The sequence below is a fragment of the Canis lupus genome, chromosome 23 (assembly GCF_011100685.1).
Source record: "Canis lupus familiaris isolate Mischka breed German Shepherd chromosome 23, alternate assembly UU_Cfam_GSD_1.0, whole genome shotgun sequence".
NCBI classification, from domain to species: domain Eukaryota; kingdom Metazoa; phylum Chordata; class Mammalia; order Carnivora; family Canidae; genus Canis; species Canis lupus.
In genome coordinates this window covers 8423119-8448392 of record NC_049244.1, presented here as the reverse complement: position 1 = coordinate 8448392, position 25274 = coordinate 8423119, and the positions used below count along the sequence as shown (strand labels likewise).

The window sequence follows — 25274 nt, the reverse complement described above, 5'->3', positions numbered from 1 at the left end:
GAATCTCAGATGACTATGACTGCAGACCTCAGGGGACCATGTCTGGAGACACTCCAAGAGACAGTTTCCTGCTGCTGCTGTCTGCCTCACCCCAGGGAGAGGGAGACACATACTGCTGGTGTGTCCCCACCTCCCATCCAGACTGAATGGGATGTAAGGACCCTCCAGGCCAGTGTCCTTCCTGCACCCAGCAACACTACCTGGTACTCAGCAGGGCAGAAGAAGGTCCTAAGAATCAGGCCAGCATGATCAGGATAAGGCTCCCAGAGTCACCATGGGGGAATATGTGCCCCAAGCAGGAGGATGGCTGGCTAGTAATAAGCGGTGATAACAGATAATCCTCCCAGCTGGAGCTGGCCCCTTGAAGATACTCCCCACCATTCCTGTGCCTTCTTTCCAACCCCTGCATGAGTGCCATCCTAGTGGCCAAACACTTTGACCCCCGACTGCCCCTTCAAATACTTCTTTCCTTCAACCGTTCACCAAATCTACCTTTCTCACCAACCCCTCCCAGGCAACCTGTCCCAGCCCTCCCATCTGCCCCACTGCCCTTAATGAGGGCAACCCCCAAAGCCCTGTAATGAGAAGGAGGAAGGAGATGCCAAAGGAGGTTCCCAGGAAACAGGTACTCCTGCACCCTGACACCTGGACTGAAGAGCTCTCCAGAATGCCATTTGTGAGTGTCCTGCCATGGCCCCTTTACAGGCATACATGATCAACCTCGCTATCAAAAACCACACTGACACTCAAAAGGAAACTAGCACCAAGCCTCTCCACTCTTCTTGGGCCTACTGTGGACAAGTGACCTGATGCCACCCCCAGCTGGTATTCGTATCCCAGGAAGGAAGAAGGAAAGGATGGTCAGAGTCACCCCCATGGAAGGTCAGTCAGCCAGCCCACCAGCACATAGGAACCCTCTTCACTGTCAGCCTGAAAGGCTGGCTTGGAACAGCCAGGAGAGAAGACCCCACACCAACCCAGGGAAGAGCTAACTAAATGACCTGCATCCTAACAAACCAAAGCCTCCATCGTCCTTCACTCCACATCCGCAGTGGCCATCGCGAGTGAAGAACTTGATATGCCATGGTATGCTCAGGGAGAAGGATGAGGACTGGCTGTCAGGAAGGAAGGGCCCCCCATTGCAGATCATTCTTTAGTCATCCCACCCCTTCTGTACCTCCCTGCAGGGATAAGAGGCTCGCTCCTCTACAGGCCAGGGACAAGCAGCACATCTCAAAGCTCCAATGAGGAGGACTAAGGGTTCAGAATGTCATCCTATCAATGCCAGGGTCTAGCCATGGCTCTGCATCCAAGAATACTGGTAAGAAGAAAAAAGAGTGGCCTCCCAATGCCCCAGGCAGCTGGGACCCAGCCAGGTCCACAGCAAGGGCCCCAGGATCTACAAAAGGGGCTCATGCAAGGGTACACAATGGCTTCCCCCAGCCAGGCCCATTGTCAAGCATAAGGCTTACAGTTTAAGGGGAAAACCTGAAGGGATGGGGTGAGCTGCAGATATGGGTGCTGCCTACTCCTCAACCTTGCTTCCCCCACTGCCGTCACAGCACATTGCCAGGCCCTTGAATATGCTCCATTTCTGGGTTTGGCACAAGTTACTACCTCTGGTTGCATGATGCTCCCCGGGGACTTTCTCCTTGGAATGCCGGCTCTCCAGAGACTAGGCAAACATCTATTTCCACAGGTCCTTGTGTTTCATCCATCATCTAATTTACCACCTCGGGCAGCCCAGGTGGCTCAGTGGTTTAGCGCCACCTTCAGCTCCAAGCCTGATCCTGGAAACCTGGGATCAAGTCCCATGTCAGGCTCCCTGCTTCTCCCTCTGCCTGTGTCTCTGCCTCTTTCTCTTTCTCTCTCTCTCTCTCTCTCTCTGTGTGTGTGTGTGTGTGTGTGTCCCTCATGAATAAATAAATAAAATCTTAAAATTTAATTTAAAAAAATAATAATTTACCACCTCAAGCTGCTTAGTATTTTTAAAGGAATATTTCAGACATTCAAAAAGTGTAAAAATAATGTTAACCAAAAACAACCTCCAAGAAAAAATGTAGGGAATACTCCTATTGAGAAATAAAACATTATAAATGTACTCAATGATTACTTTTTTTTTTTTGATTACTTTTTAAATGTCAGCCTTCCCCCCATAAGCTGCAAAGCTAATAAAGGCAGAAGCCTTGACTATCTTGAGTGCTAGAACCAGTTCCAGACACACGACAGGTAGATGGACGGGAGGACCAATGGACAGGCAAGAGAACATGGTTATCACTTGGCTAGGGCAGGATTTGGAAGGAAGGGATGGCAGGAGGCATGGCCTCAAGGCATGGTCTTGCAGCCTAAGATGGAGGGTCCTCAAGGGAGGTCTTATTTCCATGCAGACAACAAGCAAAAAGCCCCCTGTGCAAGGTGAGGAGTCCCAACATCAACGGTGGCAAAAGGCTGGCCCAGCTCCTCTCCTCATGCCACTCACCAAGCAAAGGCCCTCTGGCCACTACCATGGGCAGGACCTAAGTGAACATGGCTAGGAACACCAAATTGCAAGGTTCTAAGGTAAGACCCAAGGGCTTGGGATGCAACTGGACCCCCTATCTAATCAAATCCTCCTACAGACAACCGAGAGTAAGGCAGCCTTGAGCTGGCCAGACTTGTTCAAATCCTGTCTCTAACACTCCCTGGTGGTGCAACCCTGGATAAATTACCAACCCACTCTGTGCCTGTTTCCTCGTGTGTGAAAAGGGGGTGGTAAGAGCACCTAATTCCTCAGGCTGTTCCAAAGCCAAATCAGTGAATGTGTTTTAAGAGTGGTTATGACCGTGCCTGGCACATTAGCTGTTACATCAGGAGCCATGCCCCTCCCTGCTCCCTATAACAGTCCTTCACCATACAAGCCCCCAGGAGGGCTCCCAGCCCACCAAGCAGGGATTGTGCATACCAATGCCTCCAAAAGCTCTGCACTCAGAGCTCATGGAGGACCTAGGGAGACTGGGAGACCATGCCTTTCCCATACCGCGCTCAGGCTCTGTTGCCAGCTGGAAACCCAGGGCCTCCCCCTTCCTCCCTCCTCCCTGGTGCTCTGCTTCTGCACACAGAGGCTATTTATAGCCTCTGGCAACACTCCAACCACAAGGCAGCCTCTGCCTTTTAATAGACACAGAATTCCTGCCCACGCATGCTCACAGGGCCAGGGCACCCAGGCGCAGGAGGCTCCCCTGACCCCCACCCACTCACCTATCCCAGCAGGAGAGGAAGATGTGCACCCCAGATGGGGTGCCTGCAGTCCCCCCTCCCCAATACTTGCTGCCTTAGGCCTAAGGGCAGCCTACCTCCCAGACACCTGGGCAAGTGGCTCACTCCATCCCTGAGCCACAGCCAACTCAACTGCTGGTCTCCAAAGGAACATGTATACAAGTGGCAGTGTCCAAAATGGCAGTCCCTAGGTTCCAAGAGGACTACCTACACCTTGTTGGAGAGAAGGTGCCAGTACTCTCCAAGCCCTCAGCCCAGGTGGGCAGAGAAACCGACTCCTAGACACACACCACCACTGAGAAAAGTAAAAATACATACTCCACTCTGAATCACCATTCTAGAGCTTGCCCTAAACAGACCAGTTTTGGTGCTTGAGGACAAGTGCTGGGAGGGATTTCCCAGTCCAGCTGGTCTTGGACCCAGCCCACTCTGTGCTGGGTAGAAACAGGGAAAGCCTACTGGGATCCTACCTGTGACGGACTGGGATCTTGCCTGTGATGGGCTAGAAGCACAATTGGGAGGATGCAAAAGTGAGGGCGATTAAGGCACAGCCTCAGCAGGAGGACATGGAGCTGGTGTGGCCATGCTTCCCCTGGGGTTCCCAGAGCTCTGGGCTTGGCGTGCATCTAGCCTAGCCAACATCTCCCAGAGGAGCTTTGAACCCCAGCAACCAGCAACTTGCTACACTCTACCCTCGGCTCCTGAAGCCCCTCAGCAGCCCCCCACCCTCCACAAGAAGCAGGTGCCCAGCCCCAACCACAAGGCATTGGAGGCCAGTGAGAAAGGAATGCCACCCACCTACCACATCTACCTCACCCCCCTGCTGTCAGCATGCCAAGGTGTACCCTCCTCCCAGAAGCCTCCGTGCCTAAGAAGTGGCCACCTGAGGCATGCGTAGTGTTCTCCCTTACTGCCCAGACTGCAGTCTGCCTAAAGAAGAGGCAGCTTTCCCCTAGCCAGTGGCCAGGCTCTGTTCCTTGGAGGCTCCTGCCTGAGGCTCCCCTAGCCCTGCCTTCCTCCAAGGGCTGACCTGCACTTAGCTGAGTACCTGCTGCCCAACAGCAGCCAAGAAGGGCCCAGAGACCCAAAGGTTATGGCTCCCAGTGACAGCATCTGGTATCGTGTTCATGACTCCACCTCCCCCACATGAGTAAGCAGGGTAAGGGAACCTAAAGCGGGAGAGGGGGGCAGATGGGGGAGGGTAGAGTGTGAGAAAGACAACCACAGACAGACACACACACACACACACACACCAGAGTGTGCACTCACTGTGGAGTAGCACAGATGGAGTAGGGCAGAAAAGAATCAGAATCCAAAATGTATATATACTTTCTCTTTTAACTTTTACATAAGAGAAGAACTCTTGAGTTATGTTTCTAGCAGCCAAACAATCTCTGACACATATGCTTTTTTTGCCTTGACCCTTTTTATTTGTGAGCCATCCAAATTGATACATATTTAACAAGCACATAGCAGGCACTAAACTAAGCATTTTACAAATAACTTAGTGGCGCTTGGGTAGCTCAGTCAGTAAAGCAACCAGCTCTTGATTTCGGCTCAGGTCATGACCTCAGGGTCCTGAGATAGAGCCCATGTAGGATTCCATGCTGGGCACCAAAGCCTGCTTAAGACTCTCTCTCCCTCGTAAAAAAAAAAAAAAAAAGACTCTCTCTCCCTCTGCCCCCACCTACTCCACTCCACTTAATAATAATAATTTTATTCTAAAATGAGACACAATGAGGAATGAGGGGATCCCTGGGTGGCTCAGCGGTTTGGCGCCTGCCTTCGGCCCACGGCACAATCCTGGGGTCCCAGGATCAAGTCCCACATCAGGCTCCTCCCTCTGCCTCTCATAAATAAACAAATAAAATCTTTTTAAAAAATTCTTTATATGTTCTTGGTAATGAAACTTTTTTTTTAAGATTTTACTTATTTATTCATGAGAGAGAGAGAGAGAGGTGGAGACAGGCAAAGGGAGAAGCAGGTTCCATGCAGGGCGCCCAACATGGGACTTGATCCCGGGTCTCCAGGATCAGACCTTGAGCTGAAGGTGGCGCTAAACCGCTGAGCCACCTGGGCTGCCCATAATAAAACTTTTCTAACTAGATAGTAACCCTCTTCATTTATTCATTTGCTCTTCACCAAAAAGGCCACCTGAGCTGATGCTAACATACATATACAACATTGCTTGTGGTATTTTCTGAATTTATCTTTTTCTTTTATTTTAAATCTTTCTGATCTTTTTTCCCCAGTTCAATCTAACACTTTGATCTAGAATTGAATCCTGTTTACATTCATGATTACTGCTGTTTACATTTGTTTTTTTCTCTATTGCTACCACCTTTGGATGATCTTTTGTAATTCTACATTTCAGCCATTCCAGTCTGGAAGGAGTGCGCTCTGTATCTATTCTATTACAAGCTAGCCTTTAAACTTTTATAAGTACTATTTATGCTAAAATCCTAAAGTTAATCAACATCTCTACCAACCCTCATAGGAACCTGTTTTAGCCCCAACTATCTCCTTCCAACCACACTTAATTAAATATTGGTGTTAAATACTTAATCTGCTATTGTTCTTTTTATCTGCCTCCCAAAGCAGATATGATCTGTGTTGCATATACCCCGTATTTTCTTATTTGTCCATACATTCATCAGTTTGCCTGCTTGGCCAACCCTACATCTCTGCAGTTTTTTCTAGGACCACTGTCCTTCCAAAAGAACATCCTCCTTCATTGAAGATCTTTTGGTAGAGAAGTTGTTTGATTTTCTGAAAATGTTATTTTGCCCTGTTTCCTAATTAATAGTTTATTTTTTAAAGATTTTATTTATTCACAAGAAAGAGAGAGAGAGAGAGAGCTCACAAGCAGGGGAGTGACAAGCAGAGGGAGAGGGAGAAGCAGCCTCCCAACGGAACAGGGAGCCAGATGCAGGGCTCAATCCCGTATGCTGGGATCAAAACCTGAGCTGAAGGCAGATGCCCAACCAACTGAGCCATCCAGGCACTCCCTAACTGATAATTTAAAAGAACATAAACTAAAAAAAAAAAAAAAAAAAAAAAAAGAACATAAACTTGGGTCGCCTGTGTGTTTCTGGCATCCTAGGATCGAGTCCCGCATCAGGCTCCCTACATGAAGCCTGCTTTTCCGTCTGCTTATGTCTCTGCTTCTCTGTGTGTCTCTCGTGAATAAATAAAATCTTTAAAAATAAATACATAAAAAAGAACATAAGCTCTTAGGCTGAGTTATCTTCTCTTGTCATCTTAAAAATATTATTACACGGTCTTCTGATTTTTACTATTGTTGCTGAAGAGTCTGCTAATATTTGAACTGAAGATACTCTGTCTTTTCTCTCTAGCTATTTTCTTCAATTGTCTCTCTGCAGTTTCACTATGAGGAGCTGTGTGTCTAAGTATACGTTTAAGTTTATTTACACTGCTTGAAAAAATGATTTTGTCCAATGATTCACCTCTATTATCAATTCTGAAAAGTTCTTGGCTTTTTCAAATTTTTTTTTTTAATTTATTTATGATAGGCACACAGTGAGAGAGAGAGAGGCAGAGACACAGGCAGAGGGAGAAGCAGGCTCCATGCACCGGGAGCCCGACGTGGGATTCGATCCCGGGTCTCCAGGATCGCGCCCTGGGTCAAAGGCAGGCGCCAAACCGCTGCGCCACCCAGGGATCCCGGCTTTTTCAATTTGAGTATTGTTATCTCCCTATTCTATGATTCTGAAATTCCTATTAAAGTTTATTAGACCTTCTCATTCTATCCAGTATTTTAACCTTGCCTTTATATTTCCAATTCTGTGTCTAGGCACCATTATAGATAATTCCATATGGCCTAACTTCCAATTTATTAATTCTCTCTTTGGCTGTGTCTAATTTGCTGTTTAGCTCTTCTACTCAATTTATAAACTCAACCCATTTTTTTCATGTCTATAAGTTCTATTTTTTTAAAAAAACAACTTCTTGGTTGATTTTGATACTTCTGTTATTTGTCATACTCCAAACCCCCATTTTATAATTCCATAATGTAATTTCTTCAACATTTATTTCTGTCACTTGTTATTCTGATTATTTTCACTCATAGTATCTTATTTCCTGTGTGTTTAGAATTTAGGATTCTCAGAATTATGGGTTCTCTTTTTGAATACAGAGCTTATGTTCATCAGGCCTCTTCTCTGAGAATACTCTAAGGCCAAGTGTGGAGGTGGAGGAGAGACAACCTTCCAAAGATAATCTATATTTTTGCTTCTGCCCAACTTTCTAAGACACTATCAACTTGGAATCACTTTAATTTCTCAACTTCAAGTTTCCCAGGGAACACTTGTTGGCATAAACTTCAACTCCAAGCTTATGTAAGCACAAATCTATGGTTATACATTCTCAAGGGAAACCACCTGCCTCCCTATCAACCTAGGCAAAGACAATTTCATTATATACTCCCTTTGTCAGCAAAAGGATGTTTCTTCTAGTCCATACTTTCACTGAAGGTATAGCCCTATGTGAGTTTCATCATATGAGGACCTCAGTCTTAATTTTATACCTGATCTCTTATGTCTTACCTATTGCTACTAAACCACCCACATCTCTAAATTAAGGAGAGGCAAAGTCTCCCTGAGAGTCAATAACTTAAGCCTCCTCTTGCTTCTCCCTTACTTTCTTATATATGCAGCTATGCATATCCATTTAATTTTTAAGATTTTATTTATTCATTCATGAGAGCCACAGAGAGAGAGGCAGAGACACAGGCAGAGAGAGAAGCAGGCTCCATGCAGAAAGCCCGATGTGGGACTCAATCCCTGGTCTCCAGGATCACGCCCTGGGCCGAAGGCAGGTGCTCAACTGCTGAGCCATCCAGGCGTCCCTGCATATCCATTTTAAAAGGGTATTTATTATACCTTATCCATCACTTCTACTCCTCATGAAGACTTCATGTCTTCTATGAGGAGGTTTTTTGGCTATTTTACTTTCACTATTACTGCCAGAAATTTAAATGCAGTAACACTTTCCAAGGGTGACAAGAGCTCTATATGCCTTCACAAGCCCAGCCTAGGAACAAGGAATCAAGCCAGATCACCTCAATTCACTTCCAACTTCAACTCTGTAAACAAGTCCCTGGCACCATCCTCCCAAGAACAAAGTGTGAGTCCAGGGCCATCCTCCAGAATCCTTGCCTTTCTCCAGGCACCATCATATCTGTAGGATACTAGAGAAGAGCTTCCAGGTAAAGGTTAAGGATTATACACAAATATTACTTTTGCTCCTTCCTATAATCCCAAGAAAACCACAGCACAGAGAAGTTTTTAAAGCATAAACCCATAAAAACAAAGAGAACAGGAAAGAACCACAGAAATCAAATTCTGAAGCTGGAAAGCAGATTATACCAGTTGTCAATAACCACAAAGACTCCTGAGTCGGCTGTGGAGAAAGCTGAAAAGCAACATGATTTCCAACACAGGATCCTCCAGAACTCAGGAATTTGTGTCATGTCTCTCTCTGGAAGTGAGGTGAAGATGAATCCAAAGAAAAAAAGGCTGGCTAGATCCTCAGCGCTCACTACCACTCACCATGGCTGGGGCTGCCTTCCCCAATCCAATAGGTTATTTTCTAAAGAAGATAAAGAGTCTCTAGACAGGAAGGATTAGGAAAACTTGAGGGCACAGGTATCATACTAAAACAAGAAGAATACAGGACAAAATGTGGATTGCAGAAACTCCAGTTCTCCTCCAACCATGGCTCCCAGGATGTTGGTAGTCAGGCCTTACACCTACCCTCCCAGACAAGTCCCCAAAGAGAAAGCAGAAGACATTTCTCAGGAAAATCTGGCTAGCTTCAGAAATAACCCAAGCAGATCATCCTACCGTTGGCAGGTTCCACTCAGGAGCTCAGAGCTTTCAATCGGTATTCAGGTCCATCCTTAAATATGAACAGGTCAGGGCACCTGGGTGGCTCAGTGGTTGAGCATCTGCCTTCAGCTCAGGTTGTGGTCCCATTATATATATAATGAAATATGAATGTATATATATACATACACACATGTAATTATTATATATAATATAGTTATATATATAAATATATATGTGGACCCATTTTATATATATATACACATATATATATATATAATGGCAGAAATGAAAATCAACAGAAGGATTAAAAGATAATATTGACGTAATCTCACAAAGTCAAGTAAACACACAAAGATACAGAAAATAAGAGAGAAAAGAGAAAAGGAATCTAGAGGCTCAGTGCAGAAAGTTCAACACCTAAATAACAGGAGTTTCAGGAGGAAACAAAAGGGATGAAATCAAAGACCAGCACATGAAAACAGAATCCTTAGCAGGTCCCGTCACTATGAAATTTTACCACAGTGGAGACAAGAAAAGACCTCACAGCAGATGTCTATCAAATGAGAAATGTCACCTATAAAAAATTAGGAATCAGAATGGCTTTGAACTTCCTGCAGCCAATAATATTTAGAAGCTAGAATACAATGGGGCAGTGCTTCACAGTCTGGAGGGGAAATGATTTCCTATTTATAAGCCCATGCCCCATTAACTATCAATGAAATACGAAGGCAGAAGAGAGAAAATAAAGATCCAAAAACATACCTTCTGTTCATTCTTTCTCAAAAGGTATTAGATACTCTCCTCCAAAATGAGGAAGCCATCAAAAAAAGAAGATACAATAAGGATGCAAAAACCCAAAGATGCAACACAAAAGATAGTGATAAGTATCTTAAAGATGAAGAGCAAAGGAGTTACAGGGTGACAGCCAGACCAGGCTGGAAGCCAGAATCTACATGTGAACTCTGTTCAAACTGCTGGCTAACCTTTAACTACACAGGCACCATCACACTGCAAGCAACTAAGTAAACATAAAGGAACTAAAACAGACATTTCAGCAGCTACACACCACAGAAGAGTTTATGAATTCAGCCAATATAACTACCTGCTAACACAAAAAACAAAGAAAAACAAAACAAAACAAAACAAAACAAAAAAAAAAACATTAACTCAAAAAAAACACAATGCTTATAAGAGGAACATAACAATCCAGAGCCTCTATAATTATCACTCACAATATTTAGATATAATCCAAGATTATATGAAAAATAGGTAAATATGTCTCATATTCAAGAGAACAGATAATCAATGAAGACTGATTCTAAGATGATCAGATGTTGGAATCAGCAAAGATTTTAAAGTAACTATCAGAAGTATATGTTTAAGAAAGTAAAGGAAAATACATTCCAGTGAAGGCATTGATAGGATACACCAGCAGAAAATAAAACCTATAAAAAAAAAAAAAAGAACCAGATGGAAATTCTAAAACTGAATAATCTTAAACAAAAGATTCATAAAGTCAGGTTGTAAAGAAATGAATGGAAATAAATATACCATGTCAACATTAGATAGAATGATTTTAAGATGAAATTTTATAACACTAAGACATCAAAATGGATGATTTATTCCCCTGATGAAACGCCATCATCTAATACCACTTCCCAATATTGAAACAATTTCTCACACCTATGAAATATCACTTGAAAGTGGTATTTCTAATCCATTGTCTATTTACTATCTAGCACCGAAAGCTTCCCATTTTAATTACTATAGCTTTACAATGAATCCTGATCCAGAAGGCACAACTTATTCTTTTTAAGACAGCCTTAGGGGGGAAAAAAAAAAAAAAAGACAGCCTTGGCTCTTCTTAGTTCTTGCATTTCCAAATTGTTTTACTCTAAGGATTAAACCCTACAAGCTTTTTCTGCATCTACTGAATATACTAAAAAATCCTATGGGGTTTTTTGCTCAGTTAACATGGCAAATTAGATTTTCAATTGTTAGACCAAGTATGCATTTATTTCTGTGATTAAAACACTTAGTCATTAGATACATAGAGAGATACACACAGAGAGAGATCTTTTTTTTTTACATATTGCCAAATTCTATTTGTGAATATTTTAAAGGTATGCATCTTATATTCATTAGAGATATTAGTTCTATTTATCTCTCCACTCTGTCCTCTTATCTCACATTTATTGCTTTCTTTTCAATTTGTGAATTCTTTATTATTCTATGTTCTCTTTATTAGCTTCAAAGTTCTCATCTTTCTATCCTTTAGTGGTTACCCTAGAAATTTACAGCATACCTCCATGATTTATCAAATCCTAACATTAATAGGTAGTTTTATCCTGTTGGTGACCAATGTTAAGAACTGAATTAAAAAAAAAAAGAAAAAGAAAAGAACCAGGATTGAGTCCCGCATCGGGCTCCCTGCATGGAGCCTGCTTCTCCCTCTCTGCCTGTGTCTCTGCCTCTCTCTGTGTCTCTCATGAATAAATAAAATCTTTAAAAAAAAAAAAAAAAAAAAGAACTGAGGGATCCCTGGGTGGCGCAGCGGTTTGGCGCCTGCCTTTGGCCCAGGGCGCGATCCTGGAGACCCGGGATCAAATCCCACGTCGGGCTCCCGGTGCATGGAGCCTGCTTCTCCCTCTGCCTATGTCTCTGCCCCTCTCTCTCTCTCTCTCTCTGTAACTATCATAAATAAATTTTTTAAAAAATGTTTAAAAAAAAAAAAAAAAGAACTGAATTCCATTTTCACTCCACTTCCTATACAGCATTGTTTTCATGTGTTTTTATATGTGTTTCAAACTCAGTAATGCAATCCTATGTATCACTTTCAATGTCCATTCTTTTCTGCATCTCTGACCTCCCATCTAGATCATTTACCGTCTGTCTGAAGAACACCCTCTTTACTTGATACCTTCATTCTTTTTTTTTTTTTCCTAAGATTTATTTATTGGGCACCTCTCGTTAAACATCTGCCTTCAGCTCAGGTCATGATCCCAGGGTCCTGGGATCAAGTCCTATATCAGGCTCCCTGCTCAGCAGGAACCTGCTTCTCCCTCTCCCTCTGCCTGCCATTCCTCCTGCTTGTGTGTGGCTCTCTCTCTTGCTCTCTCTGTCAAATAAATAAATCTTTTTTGAAAATTTTTAAAAATAAAGATTCATTTTCTTATTTTTAAGAGAAAAAGAGAGAGACAGAGGGGAAGAGGGGCAGGAGAGACAGAATCTCAAGCAGACTCCCTGCTGAGCATGGAGTCTGACAACAGGGTCCATCTCAGAACCAAGATCATGACCTGAGCCAAAATCAAGAGTCAGACACTTAACTGACTGAGCCACCCAGGTGCCCTGATACCTTCATTCTTGAAAGATAGTTTCACTTGATTTGGAAGTTTAAAGAGACAATTTTTTCTTTTAGCATTTAAAGCTTTCATTCCATTATTTTCTGGCTTCCACTGTTTCTGAGAAGTTAGGTGTCAATATAACTACTACTCTTTTGATTGTAATGCCTTTTATCTCTGTCTGCTTTTTAAGATTCTCTCCTTGGTGTTCAGAAGTTTGGCTGGAGGGATCCCTGGGTGGCTCGGCGGTTTGGAGCCTGCCGTCGGCCTAGGGCATGATCCTGGGGTCCCAGGATCGAGTCCCACATCGGGCTCCCTGCATGGAGCCTGCTTGTGTCTCTGCCTCTCTCTCTCTCTCTCTCTCTGTCTCTAATGAATAAATAAAATATTAAAAAAAAAAAAGAAGTTTGGCTGGAATAAGAATAGGTGTGGAATTTTTATTTTTCTTGGTTCACAGGGCTTCTTGATTCTGTGGCTTAATGCCTTTCATTTATTTTGCAAAGTTCTCAGCTATTCTCTCTCCTGCTTCTATATTTTGTTTCTCTGGCCTTTATTTCTGTGGCTCTGATCACACGTATCTTGGACCTTCTCACTTCGTCCTGTCTTTCCCTCTCCTTTGTATTAATCTTTTTGCCTTTCCAGGGTTTAGTCTGCATAGTATCTTCTGATCTATCTTCCCATTCACTGATTCTAATTCTTTCTTCATTTTGACTTAATCTCCTGATAAAATCATTCATTGAGTTCTTAACCTCTGCTAGTGTATAATGCCCATCTATAATTTTTCATTTAGTTCTTATACATTTTTCCAGCTCTCTACTGAAACCCTCACTTTCACTTCCTTGATCATAGCAAGATTTTTCAGTATGTATATAACTCCAGTCTGGAGCTCACTCAGGTTTGCTTCAACTGTGATATTTTTTCTGGTTATTTATTTAAAGTGATGAACCAGTCGTGATACGTGCAAAATTGTCTGTAAAATAATTTGAGGGCTACAATGATGTTATATTCCTATAATGTTACATGTACTTCCGGCAGGCAGCTAAGGGTACCATTAATTCCAGAGCATCTAAATCCTGCTTTAGGGATGCCTGGATGGCTCAGAGGTTGAGCATCTGTCTTTGGCTCAGGGAGTGATCCTGGTCCCAGGATCAAGTCCCTCATCAGGCTCCCTGCGAGGAGCCTGCTTCTCCCTCTGTCTATGTCTCTGCCTCTCTCTGTGTGTCTCTCGTGAATAAATAAATAAAATCTTTAATTTTTTTTTAAATCCTGCTTTAGATCTGTCTTCTTTTGGTTCTCCCTGGCCTCCAAGTCTTTGGGTATCCAACTCAAAAGGAGAGGTTCACTATATCTGCCCTCTGTTGAAAACTCCAATCCCTGTCTTCCTAGCCCCACAAGGCTATCAAATGCAGATGCAACCCTCTCAGTTCCCTATATGGAAGGGCTAAAAAGAAATTCAAACATCAAGTCACCACCAGGGCCACTGTTCTCAAACAAATCCTGACCTGGTAAGTCTTCACTATCTTCTTAGCTGTACAATGCTTTCAGCCAGAGATGTTTCCTCAATGTGTCCATCTTTTCCAGATGCCTCCAGAAAGAGGGTTGGTCCTGGTCATCAAAAAAGAGGAAGCCTCCATATCTACTTCTTACCCAGCTTTTAGACTATTTTCAGGAACACATAATACCCAAAGGGAAGACTCTACACATACACAGAAACTGAAATCACCTGTGTAGATAAGCCGTTCACAGGAAGTGTTTAATTAGACCCTAGGGGCAGAGGCCGGGAAAAAAAAAAATAACTTTCATTCCAAAGTGTGACTCAAGAGGGAAACAAAATCCCCTTTCAATCAACTTTATTATTTCAGACCATTAAGGACTAAATTGTGTTCCCCCAAAATTCTTAACCCCCAATGTGACTAGACTGGGTGATTAGCCCATTAAAGAGGTAATTAAGGTCAAATTAGATTATAAGGGTGGGGCCCTAATCCAGTAGGGCTGGTGTCTTTAACACAAAGAGGAAAAGAGTGTCTGCACACAGTGTCTGCACACAGGAAAAGAGTGTCTGCACAAAAGACCATACAGTAAGTAGGCAGCTATCTGCAAGCCAAAGAGAAAGGCCTCACCAGAAACCAATCCTGCTGGTACCCTGAGGAGGACTTCCAGCCTCCAGAACTGTGAGAAAGTAAATTTCTGGTACTGAAGCCACCCAGTGTGTGTTATTTCAAAGCCATCCATCCGGTGGCAGCCCTATCAGCCCAATGCACAGAGAGCACACATCACCTGTACAATGTGGGAAAGCTAATGGGGACATCATTCATCCTAGAGACAGTATCATAAATATACTGTCACCTAAGTCCACAAGCAGAGCCTAACAAGTGGACTTACACAAGGAATCCCAGTGAAAGCACAGTGAAGCAGCAGGCAGCACACTGAAGGAGACTAGGAAAGTACAAGCTCTGGAGAACAATCATCTCAAACTATCCTACCTAGTTCTATGGCCAACTGTGGCAGAAAGTTATACAAGCGAACACCACACACACACACACACACACACACACACACAGAGAGAGAGAGAGAGAGAGAGAGAAAGAAAGAGAGAAAGTGAAGCTCCCCAGAGCCCCTTCTGGTGAGAAGCTTCTCACCAGATTCTAGAATAATTCTCTGCAAGTGTCTCCTATCCCTCCTACCAGCATTATCACCACATACAAAATCAGGATCCTGCCATGTTACAATCTTGTCAAAGCACTGGATTCACCAGTGGTGCCCTGTTAACACACAGGTCCTCACAACCTTCAGCAAGTGCCTCAGTCTCCCTGGAGGGTAGAGGCAGCATAAAGCATGGCCAGTGAGCTTACACAGACATGTACATCCATCCCATACTCAGACCTGCTAGCACTTACTGGCAAGTCCACTGCTACCTCTCTTTTATCAACACAGTTACCAGGAGGCTCAGACACAGGAAGCAGTGGACCTAGTGGACACTAGACCTGTCTGGGCACCCTTCGTGACACGGGCTATTTCCAACCTATGCAATCTAGCGTTTTTGGAGGGGAAGGAGAGGCTCGTATATCGCTGCAGAGGGCCAGCTGCCATCTTACCCAGCTTCTGCCCCCACTGCCATCACCTGGATAGATTGGGGGGGTTGGGGGAGGGGACAGTACAGCCATGTCTCAGTACCTATTAAAGTTTTAAATATACATGTGCTGCGGCTGGGTCGGTCAGTAGAGCACACAACTCTTGACCTCAGGGCTTTGAGTTCAAGTTCCACATTCGGTGTCTTTATTAACGTTAATAAATCTTTAAAAAAATAAAATATAGGGATCCCTGGGTGGCGCAGCGGTTTGGCGCCTGCCTTTGGCCCAGGGCGCGATCCTGGAGACCTGGGATCGAATCCCACATCGGGCTCCCGGTACATGGAGCCTGCTTCTCCCTCTGCCTGTGTCTCTGCGCCTCTCTCTCTCTCTCTGTGACTATCATAAACAAATAAGAATTAAAAAAAAATAATAAATAAAATAAAATAAAATAAAATAAAATAAAATAAAATAAAATAAAATAAAATAAAATATAGGGATGCCTGGGTGGCTCAGCAGTTGAGCACCTACCTTTAGCTCGGGTCATGATCCCAGGGTCCTGAGATCAAGTCCCACATCGGGCTACCCACAGGGAGCCTGCTTATCCCTCTGCCTATGTCTCTGCCTCTCTGTGTGTCCCTCAAGAATAAATAAATAAAATCTTTAAAAAAATAAAAAGTAAAAAAAAAAAAATTCCTCGTTATCAATCCTTGAGAATCAGTCTGCATAAAATGTATACAATCAGAAAAATCCATCAATAGACTATATAAAATGTAGTCTACATACAAACTGAAATTTCACACAGCTATTTAAAAAAATCAAGGTAGAAAAAAAAAAAATCAAGGTAGATCCACAGGTATGAGAAAGATTGCCAAAACATACTTCTGCATTTAAAAGCCATGACATCGAACAACACAGATGAGCACTCGATGGCCACAAACAATTCACTCTGGTAGATTTCACTCATCTAAAGCACAAAACCAGGCAAAACTAATGTGTGCCATGAGAAGTCAGGATAGTGAACAACCTTAGGGATGGATGTAGGAGTAGAGCCTGGAAGGGAGCAAGAAAGGGCTTAGTGGGGATAGGGGCTGGTAAATTTCTGATTCCCAGGCAGCCCGGGTGGCTCAGCAGTTAGCGCTGCCTTCAGACCAGGGCCTGATCCTGGAGACCCGGGATCGAGTCCCGCGTCAGACTCCCTGCATGGAGCCTGCTTCTCCCTCTGCCTGTGTCTCTGCCTCACTCTCTCTCTCTCTCTCTCTCTGTGTGTGTGTCATGAATAAATAAATAAAAATTTTTTTAACAATTTCTGATTCCCCATCTAGATGCTGATTATATGGGCACAGTCAGTTTGTGAAAATTCATCAAGCCATCATTTATGATAATACACAGTTCTACTTGTATTTTATACCCCAATTAAATGTTTGAAGAGAAGCAATACCATTTTAGGTTAAAAAATACTATTTCATCAATGCTTCCATAGACGCACAGATAAAAATGTATAGAAGGACTCAGATGGGGGCCAGGGGTGGTAAAGGGCCCTGGTTTTATCTGTAATGTCTAATTTTCTGCAGCTGAATGTATGCATATTATTTGTAAAACTAAGAATTAGTAAAATTTAAATAGGAAAGGAAGGGACCAAAGTGACCTCTCCTCTTGGAGCTACAACCAGGGTGCCTAACCAGGAGACCCCTGGGTAAAGGGAGGTGTGGGAGTGGGTTTTTCAGGGGAGGAGAGAGGTAGCCTGGTTCTCCTTCCCCTGAGCGGCCCTACAGGACCCACTCTCAGGTAAGGGGTTCACAGGAAGGGCCAACCAGGTAGGAAGGGAAGTCAGAATTCACTGTAACTTTTCTGCCCCTCTACTTCTAAGCCACAGAGCAGATGAACTCTGCTCCCCAGGTTCTCAGGGCACACAGAGGCTAGACCTCCTTATAAGGCATGAGCCACATAATCCACTTCCCAGACCCTGGTCTGCCTGGATACCAAGTACCTGAAGGGAATGTCAAAACTTGGGTAACAAGGAAATTCCCAAAAGTACAGAAAAGCGCATAGGTTTCTTAATCCAAGGCACTGAGAACTCACATGTTTCCTGAATCAATATGGGGGGGAGGGGTGCACTGTCAAAGACATTAGACATTAAAAGGCATTGCCCTCATACCTGAAAACACTGCACACCACTACACAAACCAGAAGAAAAAAACACCCTGACCCTGACATCAACACTCAAGAGACTCAGCTTCCGAGTCAGCCTCCCACTTCCATTGGTTCAAGTCTAAGAGGCAAGCAGGGGCCCCACCCTCTCCATGGATGGACAGACAACAGCTGGTCTGGTCACATCTTCTGAAATGCTTGACCACAAACTCCGGGAAGCAGCCTTCTCCATCCTCCAGCCAAGGGCTTGGGTTTCCAATCTGCCTTCCTTTTCCTTCCCCAGAACTAATTTTAGCCTCCTTGGTTGTCAGAGTGGAACTGAGATAGTCGGCAGAGGAACATTTGCAAACAAGAACATGAGCTCACCTCACAAAACACCTCTGCTCCAGCTCAGAAGCTGACCAGAGAAGAGAAAGTCCTGTTGTGCGGCAGGCCAGGCCCCTAGAGAAGGTCCCTTGGGAGAAGGGCTACACATCTGCCCAGTGAGGCAGGCTTCCTTTCCAACACCTGCTCCTAATAACCACAAGTCCAGGAATGAAAATACCCAGCTAGGGCTGCCAGCCCCTGAGTCTGAAAAAGGCACATGTATGTGTACAGCAAGACTGGAATAACCAGAGCAAAACATGGGGCTGGCCAAAGGCAGGAAGCCAGGATTGATCCTGGGCCAGAAAGAGTGACAGCTCACCCCCAGCCCGTGTCATCAGTTGGGTTTCCAGTGCCTTTGACATAGTCATCACCAACAAACAAACCAGGGACTTGGAAGAAGGAGTCCCATCTCCTCTCTCTTTCCCAACCCCACCCCCAACCTGGGCATCCAGGAGGGTCCCACCAAGTCCTCAAGAAACAGGCACCTCTCAGTCAGGTGGAGAAAGTTCAAAGAGGAAGCCCCGAAGTGGTGGGTGTCTATTCCGGAACAAGGAATTGGGTGACCGAACGGGAGAGAAGATGTAAGAAGTCAAGAAGATGGAACCAGAAGTCTCAATCCCAGTAAGAAGCCCTTTAAAATAAGCACGGGACACACCAGTGGCGGAGAACTTGGAAAGGCAAGCGCTGGGGACTGCATCCTCCCACCCTGTGAGCCCAGTCTGCAGTCAGGTCCCAGTGCAGCAAAGCGAGCTGAACTTGCTGAGCTCCAGATCAGAGGAGCCCCCAGAAAGCCTTCCCCAGCAGAGCTCGGGGCAGGTCAGGAGAGGAGTGAAGAAGAGATGCGGTGCTGCCCACCTGCCAAGCCCAGCACACGTGCCCAGAGACCAGGCCCCCGGGTGAGGGCTGCCCGCGCTGCCCACCCCAGCTCCCAGGGGCCTGCCCGCCGACTCCCAGTGGCCAGGTGGAGGCCTGAGCCCATACCTCGGGGGAGACGCTGCCCCCCTGCGCTGGCGTCCCCAGGTTCGGCGGGGTGCCAAGCAGCCGGCCTGCTCGAGGGCAGGGGCATGCCCGCGTCCTGCTGCAGCCCCGGCGCTGCTCGGGTCCACGGGCAGCCTCAGCTCCCAGCCGCGGCTCCCCGGCCAGCGGCCCCGAGGTTCCAGGCGGCGCGGCGGCCCGGGCAACACGCACTGCCTGACATTCTGCTCAAGTGGGAGGGCGAGGCCCCCCGCGCAAAGCTCAAGGCAGCAGGCAGAGGCAGTGGGCGGGTGTGTGTGGGTCCGGGGCGGGCAGGCTGCCGGGCCACCCACGGCCGCCACCTCCCTGAAGCCCTGAAACCCGAACCGCTGCTGGGAAAACTCAAGGACGCCAGGATCCTTCCCGCTAGCTGGCCGAGGTCCTCCCAAACCGCTCACTGCCAATCACTCTCATGGCCGAGCAGGCAGGGATCTCCCAGGCTTTGAGGAGACTCCAACCTCCCACCTTGAATTCGCAAAGGCTAGGTGCTGTGGGCATTAGCCATAACCCCACCTCCCACAACTGTCTCTTTAAAGCACAGGAACATTCTAGATCCAGGGTTCTCAACCTGAGGCGATTTACAACCCCTCTACCCAGGACATTTTTGTTGTCACAATACTAGCATTAAGTGGACAGAGACCAAGGATGGTGCTAAAGGTCTTACCACGCACAAGACAGGTGTCACCACCATCTCCAAACACACACAACAAAGAATCATAGGGTCTAGATTGTCCATAGTGTCGAGACTGAGAAACCCTGTCCTAGATTGAGGTCTACCTAGCCAGGACCCTGCCTGAGAGCTGTCCTCTAACCAGTGTCATTCTCAAAAGTATTCCCTGCACCAGCTCCTCCTCACAGCCCCCAAATCTTGGTCCACAGTAACAGGCCAGGATCCACAAGTGAATCTTAACTCTTAACTTGATGTCCTTTGATTCCGACTTGCACCACCCTGAGCTCTCAGGAAGGGACTGAATGCACAGGCACTCAAGGGAGAGCTGCCTGGAGGAGGAGAAAAAGGAACCAGAGCTGGAATGTAAACACTACAGGGGGATTACAAAGGACAGAAGTAAAGAAGTCCAGTGGAGGAAGCAATGTGGGAATGAGCCCAGTGCACCCCCCACCAAGGGCAACAAATTGCCCCTCAAAACTGGTACAATGGCTATGGGTAGGGCAGCCAGCACTTCACAGAGCCCATCCCAGGGGGCTACAAGTTTCTGGTATCAATGCAAAACAGCAAGTGTGCATGTACAATGCATGCATTGGCTCTCACACACATATGCTTTCTCTTTCTTTATTTGTATTTTCCTGGGGGAAGAGTCCACAGCTTTTATCGGATTCTCAGAGAGGTTCACAATACAAAGGTCCATGGCATAGAATGGGCAGTCTTCCCTGGGCTCCCTGCAAATTCCTTGAGTGAAGTGCTAGGGGTAGGGGAGGTCCAGGTGTTATCTAGGGATTCTTTTTTTTTTTTTTTAAGATTTTATTTATTCATGAGAGACACAGAGAGAGAGAGAGAGAGGCAGAAAAATAGAGGGAGAAGCAGGCTCCCTGCAAGGAGCCCAATGTGAGACACAATCCCGGACCCCGGAATCACACCCTGAGCAGAAGACAGACACTCAACCACTGAGCCACCCTGGCGTCCCAATCTGGGGATTCTTAATGCCCCTGCAGAGTAGTACACCAGAGGCCCACCCAAGCTGGGGGAGGCTATGGGGTTCCAGGACTTATTTATTCACACAGCTATAGAGCCTGGAAGGCTGGCTGAGTTTCTCGGAAGAGCCTCTAACAGTAAGGGTGTCCACTCCTCCCAAAGGGCGGCCCAGCCAGCCAGTACCTGGAGTACCCAGCAGATACAAGGAGAGGGAGCAAAGGACGCCTTTTCCTTGGGGAATGGCACCAACAACCTGTAGATCTGTGGTCTGCATCGTTAGCAGCCACCACTACAAAAAGCCTGCAGGTCACCTCACTCATAACACATACACACATTTCTCCCCTGAGGACATAAACACCTTTGGATCAGAGAGTATCCAGCCTATGAGGACAACTTCAGGCAGTCCAAGCTGGCAGTTCCTGATGGGACAGAGTTAGCTCCTCCTCTGCCAGTGGCTCCTGACATTCCACTCAGAAATTCTCCACCCCACCCCCACAGGCTCTGATCTGAACCCCAAATAGAGAGACAGATGTCAGAAATCCTAAAGAGAGAAATCTGTCTAGGATGTCCTACAAGGCAAGTGCCAAACTTATTTCACAAGGGTACTGAGCCAGGCACAGAACACGAAAAACCTGCAGAACTGAACAATGATCTTGTAACAAGCACCATGTGCCATTGTTATAGCATAAATTCCCCCCTTTCTTCTATGCACCATCCAGTATGGCAGCCACTACCCAAACGTGACTACTGAGCACCTGAAATGGGGAAAGTTCACGTTCTGTAGGTATAAAATACACACTGGATTTTGAGGATAGCACAAAAAAAAAAAAAAAAAAAGAACATAAAATGTCTCATTAATTGTTTTAATACTGATTACATGCAAAATCATGTAATCATTCAATACTGATTACTTGGTATATATCAGGTTAAATAACCATACCATTAAAGTTAATTTCACCTTGTTATAGACTAGTTTTTATTTATTTAAATTCAATTAATTAACATAGTATATTATTAGTTTCAGAGGTAGAGACTGAATGTTTATATGTGTCCCCTCAGAATTCGGATCTTGAAACCCTAATCCCCAAAAGGACGGTATTTGGAGCTAGAGCCTTTGGGGGGTAATCAGAGTTAGTCTGGTTCATGGTAGTGGGGCCCTCAATTTAGAATTAGTAGAAGAGGAAGAAGGAATGAGCTCTCTCTACCTGGCCCTCCAAACACAGAGGAAAGCCACATGAGGATGCAGTGAGAAGGCAGCCATCTGCCAGCCAGAAAGAGGGCCCTCACCACAACACTACCATGCTGGCACACTGGTCTTGGACTTCCAGACACTAGAACTGTGAGAAATAAATTCTGTTATTGAAGTCACCCAGTCATGGTATTTATTTACAGCAGCCCAAACAGACTAAGACACCTGTTTTTTCTTTTATTAACACGACTACTAGAAAATTCTAAGTTACATACATGGTTGATGCTATATTTCTGTTGGACAGCGCTGTTCCTGATCCTCCTACTGTGTGCTGCAGGCGATGGAGTAATCCTAAATGGCAAGCCAAGAGCTTGAAGCAAGGGCATCCATGAAGTAAAAGAACAGGAGCACCAGCTCTTCCCATAGCTCTTCACAGGTCAGCGCAGCAGCCACCAGAAAACTGGCTGCTGTGACCACAAGAAACACCCAGTGACCCCACCTTCGTCTCAGGGCAGGAACACGGGTCCTTGGATTCGGTCTAACTCCAGCACTGCCCAAGTCAGGCGGGGGAAGCCGAGGGAAGGAGGGAAAGGCAGACCATGGAGGAGCCCAATCCCACCCTGTCCTGTCCCGCCTCACCAGGAAGGGAGAGGAGGCTGGTGCTGTCCTGTCACAGAAGGAGGTCCCCTCTGCAGGCTGGAGCTTGGAAGAGCCCAGAACCTTCCAGAGAGACCCAGAGACAGCCAGGTGGGCTGCTGCATGCCTAGTAAGTCAGCCTGACGGCCCTAGCCTCCGCAGAGCAATGCCTTCTTTTCTCCTCAGAAGCATCTCCAAGCAGCACTTAAAAGGCAGAGAGAGAACCAAGCTCAACACCGCCACTCTGCTTCCACCACAGGGGAAATGGCTCCAAGGGGGCCGTGATACCCCCTGTCACACTGCGCCCAAACACCAGTAAGGGGGTCTTCTTCGTCCCTGCGCTCTGGCTACGCCGCTCCAGACTGCACACAGACAACTCACTCGCGTCGGGCGCGGACAACCAAGTCCCGCTACATCAACAGGAGGGCGCAGAGCGGGGGTGGGCTGCGGCGGAGATCCCCCATCTCCACCCCCGCAGGGGCGCGGGGATCCCTGCCCCACCCCTGCACGCCCGGCCCCGCCCTTCCCGGGTTTCCCAGACTCCGCGCGGCTGCCACGGCGGGCGGCCGGGGACCCGCGCTGCATGTGTAATGGGGGCTGGGAACAAAGGCGCGCAGGACCCGGCGCCCCGGATTCCGCGCACCGGCCGCCCCGACCTCCCCAGGCTTCTCCCGGGAGCTTCAGCGCGCGGCTCCCCGCGTTTCCCGGGGCCGCCCGGAGCCGCCCGAACCCGAGGGCGGACCCCATCCCCGCACGCAGCCGGGGCTGGGCGCGCCCCAACGCCGCTAGAAGAGGAAAGTCACTGCTTCGGCTCTGGGGGAAAGCTCTTCCCCGCGGGACCCCGTGTACACCCGCACCCACACAGCGGCCGCCACCGGCACGCGAGCCGAACGCTGGCCCCGCCGACCACCCAGCCCTGCCACGTGCTTCCCGGAGGCACAAACGGGGACCGGTCAATTTTTCTTCGCACCCCACCTCCCGTCCCAGGAGCCCCGAACAAAGCGGCCCCGCGGGGTGACCGCACCTCGGGTCCCGGGGCCGCCGCGGGGGAGGCGGGCGTCGGCGGGAGCTGGCGCCGGCGGCCCGCCCCGCAGGAAGCACGACGCAGACGCCGGAGGGATGCGGCGCGGGGGACTCCTCCGGCCGCGCCCAGGGGCTCCGGGGGTCGCGCAGCCCTGCCCCGGCCCGCTCGGCGCTGCGATCCCGCCACCCCCGGCGCAGACCTGCCCACCACGCCCGCCGCCTGCCCCACGCCGCGGCGTCCCTCTCGCTGGCCCTGGGCTCCACGCGCCCGGGCTGCCCGACCCCCGAGCTGGCTGACGCCCCGGCCCCGGCCCCGGCCCCGGCCCCGGCCCTGGGGCCGCACCAACGAGATCGTCCCCCGCGAGGACGCCCGCAGTCCCCGCCCCGGGAGGCGCCAGCCGGGTGCAGGTGGCGCGGCGAGGAGGCCACGGGCCCGCCCTTTGTTGGTAAACACCGCGGCGCCTCCCGCGCCCCCCGCGCCGCGCCCGTCCTTACCCGCGCACAGCGATCCCCAGAGGAGGGCGAGGGCCGCCCAGGGCGCCGTCATGTTCCGCGGCGCCGCCCCGCGGACACCCGGAGCCCGTGGGCAGGGCCGCGCGGCGGTCCCGGGGCGCGCAGGGCCCGGCGGCGGCTGCGCTCTCCTTCCCGCTTCTTCCTTCGGCCTCGCTCCCCGCGCGCTTCCCGCGCCTGGGTCCCCGGGCGGCGTGCAGGCTCCAAGGCCGGGCGGCGGCGCCGGGCTCACGGCCGCTGCGGGCGGCGCAGGCTGCGGCCCGGGCTCCGGGGCGACGCGGGGGCCGGGGGGCGGCGGCGGGGCGCGGGCCGGGGGGCGCCCGACTCGGGCATAGCGCGGCGGGGCTGGGCCCGGGCCCCGGGCGCAGGGGCCGAGTCCGGAGGGGCCATGAACGGGGGGAGGGGTGGGGGGAGGGGAGCTGAACCGAGTCCAAAATGGCTCCTGAGCCGCGGCCGCGGAGCCGAGCCAGCGGGGAAACCCGGATGTTGGATACAAAGAGGCGGGCGGGCGAGCGGGGCGGGCGGGGAGGGGGAGGGGAGGGGAGGGGGCGGGCCCTCCGGCCGCGTGGCCCGCGCCCCCCTCAGGGGCGGCGCCGCCGAGAAACAACAACAAGGAGGCTCCGCCCCCGCCCGCGCCCTCCGCGCCCTCCGCGCCCCCCCGCCCGGGGTAGGCTGCTGGGGCCGCCTGCTGCGCGGCCGGGCGCGCTGGCCGAGGGGGGCGGTGGCCCCGGGACCGCGCGGCCGCCGCACCTGGGCCCTCGCTCCGCGCTGGAACCCACCGTCCCGGACGCGCGCTGCGCTGCGCTGCGACGCCGGAGCAGGTGGACGGCCCCGGGCTCGCCCGCGCTCCCGCCGCCGCCGCCCGCGCTCCCCGCCTCCGAAACCCGGGTCCCCGGGAACCGCGGGAGAGTCGTGCCTTTCGTGCCGAACGAATCGGCAGGACAGGCTATCTTCTCTCTGAAATGACGAGTAGCCCCCCCACTCTGCGACCCTAACACACACGTACGGGCACGGCTGGGATCCTGGAGCTGGACCATCCCTGGGAGAGCGGGTGCCCGCCGAGCCTCTCCCCGCAGAGCAACAGCAGGTGGAAAAAGACCAGTGGCAGCTGCCTTCCCCAACACTGCACCCCGCATCAGTCGGCACCTTCAAAACTGGTCTCAACTGCCTCCCGTCCCTCGAGTTGAAGATCTTGTCTAGCAAATGGTCCTGCTGCCCTCT

At 48.7% G+C, this 25274-nt stretch overlaps 1 protein-coding gene across 3 annotated transcripts in view; it reads right to left on the bottom strand.

Annotated features, from left to right (window-relative positions):
* Positions 1–24146, bottom strand: part of ACVR2B (activin A receptor type 2B) — a 41187-nt gene extending 17041 nt beyond the window's left edge. For all 3 annotated transcript variants that reach the window (XM_038570468.1, XM_038570466.1, XM_038570467.1), the window contains exon 1: positions 24039–24146. In XM_038570468.1, the coding sequence (XP_038426396.1) occupies positions 24039–24090 (52 nt within the window). In that variant the 5' untranslated portion in view covers positions 24091–24146. The remainder of the gene's footprint in view (positions 1–24038) is intronic.
* Between the last annotated feature and the right edge of the window lie 1128 nt (positions 24147–25274).